The sequence below is a fragment of the Rhinatrema bivittatum genome, chromosome 7 (assembly GCF_901001135.1).
Source record: "Rhinatrema bivittatum chromosome 7, aRhiBiv1.1, whole genome shotgun sequence".
Lineage (NCBI taxonomy): Eukaryota > Metazoa > Chordata > Amphibia > Gymnophiona > Rhinatrematidae > Rhinatrema > Rhinatrema bivittatum.
The window spans coordinates 134,298,881-134,315,890 of record NC_042621.1 but is presented as its reverse complement, the minus strand read 5'-3'; the positions used below and the strand labels follow the sequence as shown (position 1 = coordinate 134,315,890).

Sequence of the window (17,010 nt, the reverse complement as noted above, 5' to 3'; positions counted from 1 at the left end):
ATTGATAACACTATGTATGATAAATTTACCCGTAAAAGTACTTTCAGTACACTCGGTCATGACCCACTTCTCTAAAAATTATTTTGTCTAATGATATATTGTAACCGAACCTTTGACGGCACCTGTTAGAATGTACTATAGTACACTTTTACCTACATTAAATATGTGCCTACATGTAAACCGTTGCGATGGTATATAACTTAGCAACGGTATAGAAAAGATTTCAAATAAATAAATAAATAAATTGTGGCCATGGACACCACCTCTGCCTCTATCTGGGGGACTTCTGTGCACTGAAGGGGGAACATGAGCCCGGTCAGACTGTTCAGTAACTGATTTTTATATCCCACAAAGTGGAGTCTGCCATATAGGATACCAGTAATGTCGTCCGATGAACTGCGAATGTAATCAGACATCACATTGGCTGCAGCTGTGCTCTCACTGACATTCGGGCCTCTATGCATCCAGCATATTTCCTTTTGCATGTGCTCCATCTCTGCATGTATTGCCCTCAATCTGGTCATAGCGCTGGACTCCAAGAGTTCCTGTCTTGTGATCCGTTCCATCACATGCTGGTCCACAGTCACATACATAGAAGAGGGTGTTTCTATTGAAGGAACAATACTGTCACCTACAGGCCCATCACCAGCCACAGCATCGCCTGGAGACCCACCAGGCATCACTGGTACATCCAGGATGTATGGCAATGATGTCTGGCTACATGAGGTGGAGCTCAACCAATTGATTGTCCTCTTGAGTGGCTGCCAGTGTCTCGTTTATCAGTTATAGACTTATGGATGGTTGTTCTTCTGTTCCCATAGGTGCATCCTGTGACTGCCTGTCTTTGGCCATGGCAGGCACCTCTTGTCTCCACAGTGTCTGAATCCATGCCCTCATTATAGACACCTGTCTCTCAATCCTGCTAAGAGTCATGGAACCAGATCTGTTAGTATCACATGGTGGGCCCTCTCATGTCTGGCACAAAGACCACTCAAACTGTGCCAGCTTGGCCTTGACAGCCATCTTGGTGTCCCGCCAACAGTGCTTGAGCTGGTCCACTGTCCTGTGGCCACCTACAGGCCACTGATAGCCTTTGCAGTGCCCGCCCAGATCTTTAGCTTCAACTTGGTGGATGTCTTCTGACAAAAGAGCATAGTATATTTTCACAGGCTTGCCGTACCAGAAGGCCCATCTCTTCTTGCGTGAAGCGCACACTGTGCTGACACAGCTTTTCTCCAGCTGTTGGCTGTTTGTTTTTTTTTCTATCAGATGAGGTGTGGATCCCTACCTTTTGGTACTACTCCTGTATCTCCCTCCCCCCTACTCCTGTTCTGGCACATCCACCCATCTTCTTTTCTGCACCCTCTACCTCATGCATACCCCTCACCTTCCACCCCATCTCCCCTTCCTGGCTACAGTTAACAAACTTGCAAACCACACTCTTATCCACTCTGTAACCACTCACCCACCTGTTACTCTTATTCTGTCCCCCTCTTGCACCCACCTCTGATGTGCTCCCTTCTCACCACAGCCCAAAACATCCATTCTGTTCCTTCAGGATCCTAAACAAGCAAAGACACAGGCAATTGCAGACCAACAACCAGATGTACTCAAGATTCATCACTCAGTAACAGACAAGATGAAAGGATACAGCAAGGGAAAAACAAGCAGCACAAAAGACACTACTCTGCAAAAGAATTACCTAGCATATAGCCCTGGAAAGAGTTGTCTCCTTTTATTACCCTGTAAGGAGTGGTGTCCAAGCAGCATTAACACCTGTTCCTTCTGTGGTTTTTCTGCATTGAGGCTTTAATGTGGGTTTTGGTGGTGGCTTTTTTTTTTTTTTTTTTAAACCTACTGCATTTTTTTAATGTGGGACTCGTTTTTTTACTGTTAATGCATTGGATGGGGCTGCTGGCTTTTACCCTGAGCGATATTCAAAATCTGCACTAAAAAATAGCACCAGTTTTGGCACATGACTTGTTACATCGGCCCCAGTCTGCTGTAGTTGAAGCTCTTCTACTACAGATGCTGATGTGAAGGCACTGAGATACACAAGCAGCTTTGTAATACAAATACATAAGAGCATAAGATATGCCATACTGGGTTAGACCAAAGGTCCATCAACCCCAGCATCCTGTTTTAAAAGTGGCCAAACAGTCACAAGTACTTCACTGGATCCCAAGGGGTAAATAGATTCCATGCTTCTTATCTCAGGGGTAAGTAGATTTAAGCAACTCGACCTTAATGGTTAATGGACTTTTCCTCTGGGAACTTTTCCAAACCTTTAAATGTAGCTAGACTAATAGCTTTTACGACACCCTCTGGCAACAGTCAGTTTGTTTATGCATTAAGAGAATATTTTTTTCATTTATTAACGTATTAGTTTTAAATGTATAACCTAATAACTTCATTGTCTCCTAATCTTTGTACTCTTTGGAAGAGTAAACAACAGATTCACATTTACCCGTTCCACTCCACTCATTTTATAGCCCACTATCATATTTCCCCTCGGCCTTTTTTTCTCCAGGCTGAAGAATCCCAATCTCTTTTTGCCTTTCTTCATAGGTGAATCTTACTGGTATTTTACTTCTAACTTGCCAGTACTTATTGTAGTGCTTTGCTATAGTCTCCAACATACTCCTCTGTCCAGGTTTCCTCAGTGCAGGATCCTGAGTATACTGTGAAACACCTGCCAAAACTCAGTCCCATCAGGATTTAAATGACTTGACTTACAATCCAAATTGTAGTAGTGTCTGACTTTATTCCAGTCCAACCAGTAAGGCTTTTAAGTTCCAATCTCTTTATTGATAGTACAAAATACATGATAGCTAGTTGATACTTCCCAGCAGCATGCCTAGGATAAAATATTTAAGACTTTAATAAACCCAACTCCCTACTCATTCCCCCACCCTCCTCACAAGGAGAATGTAGAACTTAGACCATCCATAGCAGTGACACACAAAGTAACAAAAGTTAGGGCCAACCCCACTAAATGACTTACTAATCATTCAAGATCAAACTTTATGCTCTGTGTTGTATTGAGTTCAGATACTAGTCCCAAATTTGCAAGAAATCTTTTTTTTTTTTTTTTTTGACTTATCAAGCTTTTACATATATTTTTTGAACAAGCAAACCTGATAAAGCAGATTTCTTCAGTGTTAGGGTAGGTGGCTTTTCATCCAGCAAACATTGTAGTATAGTTTTTTGCCAACAAAAGGGCTTTCCATATACATAGCTTAGTAAAGCTATTTCTAAGAGTATTTGTAAATCATCAAAGTATTACCTTAACTTATCTGTTTAAACCTCCCCCCCAACACACACACACACACAGTCTTGTCAAAATTGAGGATGAGTTTTATTATATATATATATATATATATATATATATAATAAAACTCATCCTCAATTTCGACAAGACTGAATTAATATATTAGATAGAAAGAACAACTCTCCTCAAATACCACCGCTCAATCTCATGAACCAAAATATGATCATATCTCCAATCAACCATGTCCACAACCTCTGAGTAATAATTGACAGAGAACTTTCTTTCAAAAACTATATATCAACAAAAATCAAAGACTGTTATCATAAACTACTTACACTCTGTCATCTAAAACCTTTTCTTTCCAACAATGACTTCAGGTCAGTCCTTCAATTACTAATTTTCTCCAACATAGACTACTGCAACTCTCTTCTCAACTTACCTCTAAATACCATTCACCCACTCCAGATCCTGCAGAACGCAGCTGCGAGAATCCTCACAGGATCAAAAAAGCAATGCCACATCACTCCAACACTTATTTCACTTCACTGGCTACCAATAAGATACAGGATTGAATACAAAGTCCTATCCATCTTACATAAAATTATATATGAAAAACAAGAAAATTGGCTAAGCCCCTACATACAACTACATACCCCAAACAGAAACCTTAGATCAGCAAATAAGGGACTCCTTAAAAACACCACCAATGCCCTCAAATCAACTCACCTCAACCCAAAAAAGAGCAATCTCCCTTGGTAGCCTAAAACTTTGGAACTCCCTACCGACTGAGCTCAGAACTCAAGAAAACCTAAAAACCTTCAAAAAGGATCTAAAAACGTGGTTGTTCAACAAAGCATACCAACTCACACAATGAACAACACAACAACATCGCCCTACAATCCACCCTCAAGAATAAATTAAATTCATCACATCTGTTTTATAAATAAGAAGTGAAACATAAAACTGAACTATAACCTTGCACATGATACCCCCTATGCTTAATAACAGTTTGTACCTTTTGAAACCCTTGTTTAACCCCCCCTTTATCCCTGTAACCTTATATCTTGTAAACCATTATGATGGCGTTATTTTGACGATTCTGAATGATGGTATATAAAACTCGTTAAATAAATAAATTCGTCCAGTAATACATGGGCAGGACCAAAACGGATGCTCCAGCATCCTTAACCCAGGTTTACATTTAACACACTTGTCAGTTTTGCTACAAAAGCAAGCTGTTGAAAAAATAAAACCTCAAATTTGAGTCAAACAGTTGCCATGAGGGGGGACTTCCGGTTAAGATGGCGGCATGAGAGAGACACTCGGAAGATCAGTGCAAACAATTTCTAAATTTATCTTCTTAAAACTGAATTATGCCTCCTAAACGTAAGGGGAAGGTGAGGGTGTTTCCTATAGAACCTCCACCCTCACCTATCCAACAAAAAATTATTCGTTATCGGTCAGCACCTACTTGTTCAGGAACTGAGGATCCCATGGGGCGAGGGAGAGCCCCCTGCGCTCAAGGAGGAGGCGTCGCTGAGCCCAGATCAGAGGAAACCGCCGGCACAGAGAGATGACTGAGGGAGACAGAGAAGTTGACCCGGGGAATGTTTTTGCTTCCGGGGATGCTTCAGTGTTGGAAGGGAGTTATGGCCATGTTACACCGGGGACGATAACAACTACGGCTGAGTGCAGCACCATGGAACCCGCAAGAGTGGAGGAGATAGTAGTGGGGGAGTCGTTGCTGCCGGTACAACCAGCCGGGGAAATCGCTGTGAATTCCCCACCGCATGGAGAAGCAGGTAGGGGAGAAACAAGCGAAGTCAACAGTGTGGGGGACATATCCCCTCCTATCCTCCCTAATCCGGCTGGTGTGACCCTACAAGGACTCTGGGATTTGGTCGTAGGGTTTAGGCTGGAGATGAAAAACGCTTATCAAGTATTAAATCAGGCCAATGTTAAACAATTGCAAGAGTTGGCTGCTATGTAATCGAAATTGACTGAGACAAATAGAAAGGTCGAGATATTGGAAAAGGAAGAGGAAAAAACGAAGGAGTTTAAAGCAGCAGTTGCTAAGGATCGTTTGCGATTGGACAGACGCATGGAGGCACTCGAAAATAAATAACTCTAAAAGTTTAAATTTGCGTTTATTGAATTTTCCTCATATTATAGGAGAGACTCCTTACGTCACTCTTAAGAAATTTTTTATTGAAATTTTGGGGTTCTCTGAATTGGATATGCTTATTGTGAATATTTGTTTCTTTTTGCCTATTTCCAAAAATAATAGGTCAAATGAGCCTTTTCAAGGCAATTTGACGAATTTCCTAGAAAATTCAGAACTAATGGTGATTGACAAAGGTACTTTGTTAATCTCATTGGTTACAAATTATGAAGTAAATAAAATTATGAAAAATTACTTTAGAAAATATCCAATTGTATATCATGACTCTAATGTAAAAATTTTTCCTGATTTAGCCTTGGCAACGCAACAAAGGAGGAAACAATTTCTAAATTTGCGTTCAGAAATAATAGCCTTAGGATATACCTTTCTATTACATTTTCCTTGTAAATGTTTAGTGAAAAGGAGAGACGAATGTAATATTTTCTTTTTACCAGAATAATTGGCTGGATTTATTGAGCTTAAAAAACAACCCACGTCCTCCCCAGAGTCATAATTAAGTTTGTAGGTGTACCATGCTGTAGATTTCTTAACTTTTTTCTGTATGATTTCTGTTTTTGTGTTTAAAAATTCTCCCTTTATCTGTCCCAATTAGATTCAGGAATTAGAATCATTGAATTATGTAAGAAGTCATTATATAAAAATTTTCCCTTGTTATTTTTCTTTGTTCATCTATGATATGACATCTGTGATTTCTGTTATAAATCCTTTGATTTGTAATATTCTTAAAAGTTATAAATAAAGAATTTAAAAAAAAAAAAAGTTACCATGAGAATCAGTAAAACCTGTTTGTTTCCAAAGAAGCAACAATCTTTCATATACCGGAGGTTTGCTTTCCTCATCAAGAAAGCATATAGAAAAGAGACCCTTTTCCAAAAAGTTCAGCCATGCCTAGACTTCACAACCAGTTGAAGCCATTTTGTTTCATTCAGTTGTAAACTGCACTGCATCTACTCCGAACAGTTTGGCCTTAATGTAGGAAAGGTCTGGGTTTAAACCGATTTATAAATTCTCCCAGGCTTATCCTGCAGCCACCCACTGCGAGTCTTTTTTTTTTTTTTCTTCCGCATGGCATATTTAAATTCATCTTTCATGAGCCATAGTGTGGCTTCATCCTCTTGCTAACATGTTTGACACAATGATTTGTTGCCATTTCACTGCTCCTTTTTATTGCTGTCCATAATTTCTCTTGCTCTTAGTTCTTCTAATCTTGACAAAGCTTGCTTAACATTTTTAATTTCCTTAATTTAGTCTCAAGAGTTTGACAAAGCCCAGTTATATAGAGTGAGACCTGGATGTCTGAGGATCTGTGTCACATTTTAACTCTTCATATCTGGTTTTAATGGTATCAGAGCTCCAGTGGTATATGGGGATTGCTCCTTTCTCTGGTAAAGCCTGTGTGGTGGTCCAGGACTTAAAGATGCATGAGTAGGGTGTCTCCTTGCTGTGCTCTCCTGATCCTGGCAGCCTTCTCTGGCTGTCAGCTCTCCACCTCTCTCCATTTTTACAATCTTTTCTTCTTTTCTCTTTTCCTCTCTCTCCCCTGATACCTTGTTCGTTCCTGCTACAGCGCCTTCTGCTGCTAAAACCATAACACCTTCATCTTGAAACCTACAATACATGTGGCTGCAAAGCGTTTTATATAGCATGCATGGTAAACAGGTAACACTTTGTCTGAAACAAATATTGAATTTTCAGTGTTGGTGAGTGCATGCTAAATAGAATGCAGAGGAGTGCCTCATTTGAATGTGACATTCATGTACATCATATTAAAGTATTACCAGACACATGTTATACACAGTGTATAACAGCATGCTGTAGTTCAAAATTTCACTTTGAATAAAAGTCAATATGAAATATTAAATTAAATCTTGGAATTGGGAAATGCTTTTTGTATAACTTTCATTTTCAGAGTAATAGAATGTCTACCTGCAGATGAGAGAATTGATAGAATGTTAGCCTGCAGCAACAAAACTGCATCTTATAGAATATTTATTGAGGCATAAGCTTTTAAGGATTATTTTCCACTTCCGATGCAATTGTCCTTGATGATCATGTCTCAAATCTGTTAGCCTATAAGGTACCACTAGCCTCGAACAATTTTTTGTTTCCAGTGCTTTCAATGCATGTAATTACATGCCAGTGATCTCAAAGTTAAGGGAGCTGTGATTGACAGTATTTCATGAGAATGTCCTGTGGGGGTGTCTAAATTAGACTAGAATCACTTTATATTCTATGCTTTAGAAATCCTGCATTTTTTGCCAGTGGTGGCAAATATAAGCTCAAAATTCAAAGTCAGGGTATTTGTTTTTGCAAAGGAGTACAACTGAATTCTTCAATGATAAATTACTGTATTCTACAGGTGTGCAGTGGCAGATAGCTAAGAAAATATAGCACTAATGAATCTGTGGTGTATGATCCTCTTGGGACTGCTGTCATGCTCTGATGCCCACATGGACTTCTTCACTTCTATAGGTGAGATCTTTTTCACTAACAGACTATAAACTTCCCTTTTGATTGTAGAGAATAAACATTGGTATCTTCCAGGATGGAGCAAGATGGCAATATAGTGCCAGAGTTGAAAATAAAAGAAAAATACTTATCCTACAGATCATGTGCATCCTTAAGCGCCTTAAAAGTAAGTAGTGTGCTATCCATTTTCAGCAACTTTACCACTTGCAATAGCCCCTTTAGGGCCCATGCAGAGAGAATGCCTCTCTGAGTTCCAGCAGAAAAATCTAAATTACCAGCAATAGGCAGGAGATGGGTAAGGGAAAAAGCTTGCCCAGACTAGTAAGATATTTCCAGACCATCCTTAAAGGAAAAATTAACACACTGGAATAAATGTTTAGGCTACTTAGTCTCCACATGCAGCACTTAACATTTTCAGATCAGTCTGCTTCTCCTTATTGGCAGAGTAGACCCCTCTGCTTGAGAAACATGCAAACAAAATCTTCAGCTTCTCCTCAAGAGAAAGCAGTAACTTTGACACGACTAAGAGGTAATTAAATGGTGATGGGGGTGGATTGCACCCAGAGCAAATGGAACCCACGTCCCAACCTGCTCACAGCAACACATGATTTTCCACCAAAAGATTTTAAGGATGTTGCTTGACTTGCAAAATTAATTTTGAAATGAAGTGCTTGCTTCATGTAGTATGGGTGGTATAGAAAATAAGAATCCATAAAAAGTTTCAGGATATTTTATTTATAGAAATTAAATCCTTTACGTACAGCTAAACCTGTGCTCTTGGGAAAGGGCTGGAGGATGAAGTGAGACATTTGGAATTGTTGGTATTATGGTTGGTATTACTGTATAGTCTGTGTGCTGAAACACCTCCAAGGCCTGTAGGCTTGTGGGTTTTTTGTTCTGCTTTTACTGAAGGCTAAAATACCAGGGGTAAAAGAATGAATCATAAACTAATTGAGGAACAGACTAGAAGTCTAGCAAACGTTTTTTCTCTTTTGTACAGTGATCACTTGATGCAGATAGTTATTCCTTGTTTGAGATCCTGCTTCAAAACAAATTTTCTGAATGCTTGGAAGAAGAGTTGAAAGGCTAGGGTTGACTTGCCTGTCACATAAGATCTAGCACATGCACCTTTATTTTAATGAGTAGCCTATGTAACACGAGTGGTGCATACCCTGACGAGCATACCTGGGAACATTTGAGTTGTGGTCGACTGAGATTGCTGTTTTTTAGCAGGGTGCTGAGGTGGGGAAAGTAAGAGGAATAATGCTTAGTACACAAATGTAATGGCCTGTGAAGTCTTCCCATCAGTACCAACTGCTCAGCTTCTCAATCTCTACCCCTTTCACTCTTATCCCATCTTTTTTTCTCTGTTCCACTTCCTCCCTGCTAATCCAGACTCTGTGCCACCCTCACTCTTTCTCCCTTCTAGGAATGACCCCTACATTCTTTCCCTTCTTGATCCCAGAACTCTCCTTGCCCCCATACCTATAAGTCACAACTCAAACTTGAGCAATCTTAATTTACCCTCAGCTGAATCCCAAATGCATGCAGTGTACATGCCCCACACTTACTGTCCCTCATCTGCAGGTTTACTGAAGGGGAATGGCTCAAGTAGCAAACAGAAGCCAGGAACTTTACTGTTTCCCCTGAGACCCAGGAATTGGTGTAGATTTCCTGAGTCTCCTGGGGTTCTCACAGGATAAGCAGGATGGTAGTCCTCACAGGATGGAGCCCAATCACTGAAAACTTCTGTCAAAGTTTCCAGAACTTTGCCTGGCCCCTACTGGGCATGCCCAGCATGGCACTAACCCTGCAGCCAGCAGTGGTCCCCCTTCAGTCTTCTTTTTTCCGTTCAGTAGTAGCCTCGCGGAAAAGGAGCTCTGAAGAGATTCCTGACAGGAATTTTCCTCACGGAATTACTAAAAGTTAAATTGCCCCACAGGGGTCCCTCCTCTAACTTTTGTCAGTCCGCGGTACTCCGGTAAGTTTTTACCCGTCTCCCGTCTATTACAGTCTAGTTTGGCCCTCGCGGCCTACTGGCCGTTGACCAATACCGCAGCTCGATTTTTTTGCCATGGCGTTGGGGTTCTGTTGGTGCCCGGACTGTACCCACACCATGTCTATCACAGACCCCCATAAAGTCTGTGTAATATGTTTAGGACGCAAGCACGATGTCTTAACCTGCACCAAATGTGCCCTAATGACACCGAAGGGTCGCAAGGCCAGAATGGAGAAGATGGAACTTCTCTTCCGTGCTCAAACCCTGACTTCGTCCATTGCATCGACATCGTCGGAACTGGCACAATCGACTTTGCGCCAGCATCGACCGGCGACTGACCGGCATCAATGACTTCTCGGCCATCGACATCCTCTACTTCCTCTCAGGATCGAGGGGATCGCAGGGAGAAACATCGCCATCGATAACTTAAGACTCTGACCATCGAGGGAGCGAAATCATCGACCTCGCCATCGTCTGAGCCGCTGTCGAAGAAACCCCGTCCCGGAAAGGCACTGACCATTCCTGCAACCGGGTCTCCGAGGCAACCCTCACCTGATCGGGGATTGGGAGCCGTGACTCTACCTTTAACGGTGGTCCCTCCAGCTACACCTCTGCCTCCTTCTTGTGTTCCGGAGCCGGGGCTGCTTGCTCCAGGTCTCTGAGAAGAACTGGACTGGATGGTTCAGGAGGCCATCGACAAGGCGATGCAACGTCTTCAGGTTCCTCCGGCACAGACTGTGGAACCGATCATCTGCCAGATTCTGGCAGCGCTGGCACCGCTGCTATCCAGGATGGAAGCCGTAATGTCTCCGATGCCCTCCCCACTGACATCGGGAGGAGAAACACCGTTCCGCATTCCTCCATCCGGAGTTCTGCCTCAGCCATCGATGCCTATACGTCCCTCGCCACCGACCCGTACATCGGGTGCCGATATGTCCGGCGCCACAGAGTCATCCATCGATGCCTGTACCGGTGCCTTCGATTAATTCCTTCGATCCCTTTGGAGCCTAGACCAGGACCTTCTGGTATCCAACCACCCTGTCCCCCTCTATTTCCTAGAGGGAAGGGTGTTGATCCTTATGATACCTCATCAGACACCAATGACTTACCTTCACCACCTTCATCCACTGAGAGTAGAAAACGTTCTTCTCCAGAGGACCTCTCATTTATAAATTTGTGAAGGAAATGGCTGAATTGGTTCTTTTTCAATTACCAGATGAACAGGATGATAGGCACCAAATGATGGAGTTACTCCAATTCCTGGATGCCCCCAAGGTAATAACCTCTATTCCCATCCATCAGGTCCTTCTTGATCTCTTCAAGAAGAACTGGGAAAGTCCTGGATCAGTTGCTCCAGTACACAGGAAAGCTGACACTACTTATTTAGTGCAATCAGCCACAGGTTTTCAAAAGTCACAGCTTGATCACCACTCGGTAATCAAGAGGTCAAAACCTCACTCGTCTGTTCCTCTTGGAAAGGAACAGAAATTTCTAGATAACATTGGTCACTGAGTGTTCCAAGGGGCCATGCTCATCTCCCAAATTGCCGCCTATCAGCTTTATATGACCCAACATAACAGGGTCATTTTTAAGCAGATACAGGACTTCTTTAGACTCCCTGCCTCAGCAATTCCAAGAACAATTACAAACCCTTGTAAACAAAGGTTTGCAGGCAGGCAAGCATGAGATTAGAACATCTTATGACATTTTTGACACCTCTACCAGAGTGTCTGCAGCTGCTATGTTGGCAAGACGGTGGGCCTGGCTCAAGTCTTCTGACCTTGGCCCAGAAGGGCAAGACCAGTTGGCCAACCTGCCTTGTGTGGGAGATAATCTGTTCGGCGAACACATCCAACTGACAGTGGCAGAATTAAAGGACCATCATGAGACCCTAAAAAGGCTCTCTTTGAAGCCTTCCGACTTCTCCTCAAAGCAGCCCTTCAGAAAGGACTCGAAGTCATACCCGCCACCAGCCAGATCCCATGCTACGAGACCTTTTATAAAAAAAAAAAAAAACCGCAGTCTCGTCAAGCCCGAAAACAAAAACCATAAGCAGCTCCCCAGCCAGGGTCTGCTTCAGGTTTTTGACTTCCACTTAGAGAGCAGCAGCCAGATTCCTCTGAGCATATACCAGTCGGAGGTCGACTGTGCCACTTCCACAACATGTGGCATTCAATCACATCCGACCAATTGGTATTGGCAATCATTGTTCAGGGTTACCATCTGAACTTTCTCGCCCTGCCACCAGACTCCCCACCTCTACAAACATGGAGAACATCCAATCACTCCATTCTTCTGGATCAAGAGGTCTCCCTCCTTCTCCAGTCAAGAGGAATAGAACCCATTCCACACTCTCAGCAATGCCTAGGGTTCTAATCCCCCCCAAAATCGGGAGGTATCAGTCCTATTCTAGACCTACGGGCCCTCAACGAGTACCTCCAGCAAGAAAAGTTCAAGATGGTCACCTTGGGCTCGCTTCTACAAAGAGGAGACTGGATCTCCAGGACACATACACCCATATTGCGATAAGTCCAGCTCATTGCAAATACCTGAGATTCCTAGTAGGCTTCAAGGACTATCAATACAGAGTGCTCCCATTTGGCCTCGTGTGTGCACCACGAGTCTTTACAAAATGCCTTGTAGTCGTCGCAGCCGTCGTCGCAGCCTTCCTCAGGACACAAAGTGTTCACGTCTACCCCTATCTGGACCACTGGCTAATCAGGGCTCCCACTCCCACTCAGCAAGCTACTCTGTCGTCCTTCACCCTAACCTTACACACTCTAATTTCATTAGGATTTCTCGTCAGCTACTAGAAATCCTATTTAGTCCCATCTCAAACCTTGTCATTCATTGGGGCAGACTTGGACACCTTGCAGGCAAAGGCTTTCCTGCCTCGACAATGAGCACTGACGCTCATGTCACTTGCTCACCAGCTGCAGTCTCAACATGCTGCGACTGTCCATGTCACACCAATGGCCCGCTTGGCCATGAGACTCATGCACTGGACTCTGAGGTCTCAATGGGCTCAAGCTATTCAGCCTCTGTTGGCCATTGTCCATGTCACTGACTGACTCAGTCTGTCCCTCGCCTGGTGGAAAAATCAGACCAATCTCCTCCAGGGATTGCCCTTCCAGGTTCCAAATCCTCAAATCATTCTCACCACCGATGCTTCCAACCTCGGGTGGGGAGCCCACATAGCCGATCTGCAGACACAAGATACTTGGTCTCCAGAGGAAGCCAAACACCAAATAAATTTCCTGGAGCTTCGAGCAATAAGAGATGCTCTCAGTACTTTTCAGGATCGCCTGTCAAATCAGGTCATCCTAATTCAGAAGGACAACCAGGTGGCCATGTGGTATATCAACAAGCAGGGAGGCACAGGCTCCTTCCTTCTGTATCGGGAGGCTGCGCAGATATGGTCGGAAGCCCTCTCCCATTCGATGTACCTCAGGGCCACCTACTTGTCGGGAGTGGACAATGTGCTGGCAGACATGCTGAGTCGCGTCTTTCAACTGCACGAGTGGTCTCTCAACCCCTCGGTAGCGAACTCCATTTTCCAACAATGGGGATATCCTCAGACAGACCTCTTTGCCTCCCATCAGAACCGCAAAGTGGACAACTACTGCTCTCATTCGCAGCGAACACTCTCTCAGCCCAGAGACACATTCTCCCTCTCATGGGCAACCAGTCTGCTTTACGCATTCCCTCCTCTTCCTCTTCTCTCGAAGACTCTCATGAAGTTACGTCAGGACAAGGGAACCATGATCCTGATAGCACCTCACTGGCCAAGCCAAGTGTGGTTTCCAATACTTCAGGATCTCTCCATCCGCAGGCACATTCCCTTGGGACAGGACCCGCATCTGATCACTCAAAACGATGGGTTGCCTACGCCATCCCAATCTTCAAGCTTGTCCCTGACGGCATGGATGTTGAAAGGTTAATCCTTCAGCCACTTAACCTTTCAGATCCAGTTTCCCGTGTCTTGATTGCTTCATGGAAGCCTTCCACGAGAAAAATCTTACTCTTACAAATGGAAAAGGTTCACGTCATGGTGTTCTTCTCAGTCCTTGACCCCTTTTCCTGTCCAGTCCTGAAGTTTCTGGACTATCTCTGGCATCTGTCAGTCAGGTCTTAAGACATCTTCCTTTAGAATGCATGTCAGTGTGGTAGCCGCCTTCCATAAAGGTATCTGAGATGTCCCTTTATCAGTACAACCCCTTGTAACACGTTTTTTGAAGGGCTTGCTCCACATCAAGCCTCCACTGCATCCTCCGGCCCCTTCTTGGGACCTTAATCTGGTTTTGGGTCGGCTCATCAAACCACCGTTTGAGCCTCTTCACGCCTGTGACCTTCGATATCTCACATGGAAAGTGATTTTCCTTTTGGCTTCAGCTCGCAGAGTTAGTGAATTGCAGGCTCTAGTTACCTATCCGCCTTACACTAAACGTCTGCAGGACCGGGCGGTACTCTGCAGTCACCCTAAATTCTTACCTAAGGTAGCTTCAGAGTTTCATCTAAACCAATCCATCATACTACCTACCTTTTTTCCCAGGCCCCATGTCAACCCAGGAGAACAGGCTCTGCATATCTTTGACTGTAAACGGGCTCTAGCGTTTTACCTAGACCGTACAGCTGCCCACAGGGAAAGCACGCAATTGTTAGTCTCTTTCCACCCTAACAAGTTAGGGAAGCCTGTGGGTAAGCAGTCTCTCTCTTTCTCTCTCTTCCCCTCCTGGTTGGCGGACTGCATATCCTTCTGCTATCAGCAAGCGGGCATTCCATTTCAAGACCGTGTTAAAGCACACTCTGTGAGGACCATGGCGACTTCAGTAGCACACCTATGATCGGTGCCGCTTCCTCACATTTTCAGGGCTGCAAGCTGGAGTTCTCTCTACACCTTTGCAACCCACTATTGCTTGGCCAAAGCTGGAAGACAAGATTCCATCTTCGGCCAGTCTGTTTTGCGTAACTCATTTACAACTTGACGTACCTACACTCTTCCGCCTGCCCGGTGGGGTTCAGGATGCCCTCTACCAAATTCCACCCCAGTTGTAGTGCCTGTTGCATGCCGTTGGGTACATTTGGTGCATGTTCGGACATCCTCAGCTCGGTGCTCACCTTATGCCTTTGTTAACAATTTTATTATAAATGTTCTCTGTATTTGACTATGGAAATATTTTTCCTGCTTTTTCTGTTTTATGTAAACCGGTATGATTTGCATTTTAATGTAAGAATGTCGGTATATAAAAATTATAAATAAATAAATAAATATGTGAGGACTACCATCCTGCTTGTCCTATGAGAAAGCAAATGTTGCTTACCTGTAACAGGTGTTCTCACAGGACAGCAGGATGTTAGTCCTCACGAAACCCACCCACCGCCCCGCGGTGTTGGGTTCATAACGTCTTGTTTTTATTTTTCGGCACTGCCTGTAGCTTTCAAATAAGACTGAAGGGGGACCCCTGCTGGCTGCAGGGTTAGTGCCATGCGGGGCATGCCCAGTAGGGGCCAGTCAAAGTTCTGGAAACTTTGATAGAAGTTTTCCGTGATTGGGCTCCATCCTGTGATGTCACCCATATGTGAGGACTAACATCCTGCTGTCCTGTGAGAACACCTGTTACAGGTAAGCAACATTTGCTATATCCTGAGTTCCCAGGTATGCTGGCTAGGATGAATTGAAATGGGGTGTCCATGCTAGATTAGCTCCATTTTTTAGCACATTTTTGTTCTCCTTAGAGTGGAGGAGTCATCTAGTAGTTGGAATAGTAGACTGAGAACCAGGGAAGCCAGGGTTCTATTTCCACTCCTTGTGGCTTTGGGCTTTATCCTCCATTATCTCAGATTCTAAGTCCTCTGGGGATAGGGAATTTCTACCTTACCTGAATATGTTATGCCTTGAGTTAGCCAAATTCTGAAGGTCCCCAAAAACTGGGACACTATCTACTGCTGTCTGATTTCTGGGGACAAAAATACCTCACCCCTGGTCCTATGCCTAGGGACATCATAATCTTAAATCCAGCCCTAGAGCTACCAAAGAAAAGGCATGAGCTAAAAATGTTGTTTCTAAATCTCTTTAGGTCACATGACAGACTTGATTAATACAGAGAAGGACCTTGTGACGGCTTTGAAAGATTATATAATAGCAGAAGAAAGCAAGCTGGAACAGATCAAAAAGTAAGCAGCCTGTTGTATTACATTCCCCACACCAGTATGGACATGAAGGGTGTTGCTTTCTCATTTCTCAAATGACAGCTCTAGCAAGAGTTGAAGCTCCCTCTACTGGACAAGGAACACATCACTGGTTTCCCTCCAGTTACTGGTGATACAGATTGAAACATTTTCTGTGCTTCCCAAAGACTGAATTTCTGCCTGACTATTCTTGCTCTCCCAGACTTGAACACCTCGCTGGCATTACCTATTGGCCTTGGTCTTTGCAGTTGTGGACCAAGTCAGATGTGGCAGGCAGGTTTATGGTAGACTTTCTCCAATCCCCCTGCCCCCAGCAATTTGATCCAGACTTTCAGACTTCTGTGGTAGTTGGCACTGTAAGAAAAAGATTGACGCAACTATAAAGTGGAGTGGGTGGTGCTGTTATCAAACAATATTCAGAGGTTGCACAGTAAACCAAAGAAAACATGTAGTGAGGTACAAATAAAATTAATGCAGTATCAAATGCAAAACAACCAGCAGTAACTACACAATGAGGTAGTGGTAATCAGTTACTACATTTAGTATAACAAGGATGGGGCTAATATATACAACAAAATCAATAAACGGTGGCACACAATTTATATGGAGCTGTATCTAAAAAGTAATGTAAAACGGATCAGTCAGTCAGGTACTTTTTCAAAGCTTAAAATGAAGCTTGTGAAACCCAGTAAGACCAGACAAGGACCTTGTTTCAGTACAGTAGTACCTGCATCAGGGGAAAGCTAGCTTTACTGGTGGTGGTACATTATCATCCAGGAAGTATCTAAACAGAACATAGGAGAGGTATGTAAAAGGCAGAAAAATTACAGCTAAATTCCTTGTACGTACCTGGATCAGTCCAGACAGTGGGTTGAGCCTCCTGTCCAGCAGAGGGAGACA

At 43.5% G+C, this 17,010-nt stretch overlaps 1 protein-coding gene across 3 annotated transcripts in view; it reads left to right on the top strand.

Annotated features, from left to right (window-relative positions):
- P4HA1 (prolyl 4-hydroxylase subunit alpha 1) overlaps positions 1-17,010 on the top strand; it is a 280,816-nt gene that overhangs the window by 31,056 nt on the left and 232,750 nt on the right. For all 3 annotated transcript variants that reach the window (XM_029609177.1, XM_029609175.1, XM_029609176.1), the window contains exons 2-3: positions 7,813-7,925; positions 15,999-16,095. In XM_029609177.1, coding sequence (XP_029465037.1) covers positions 7,850-7,925; positions 15,999-16,095 — 173 coding nt within the window. In that variant the 5' untranslated portion in view covers positions 7,813-7,849. The remainder of the gene's footprint in view (positions 1-7,812; positions 7,926-15,998; positions 16,096-17,010) is intronic.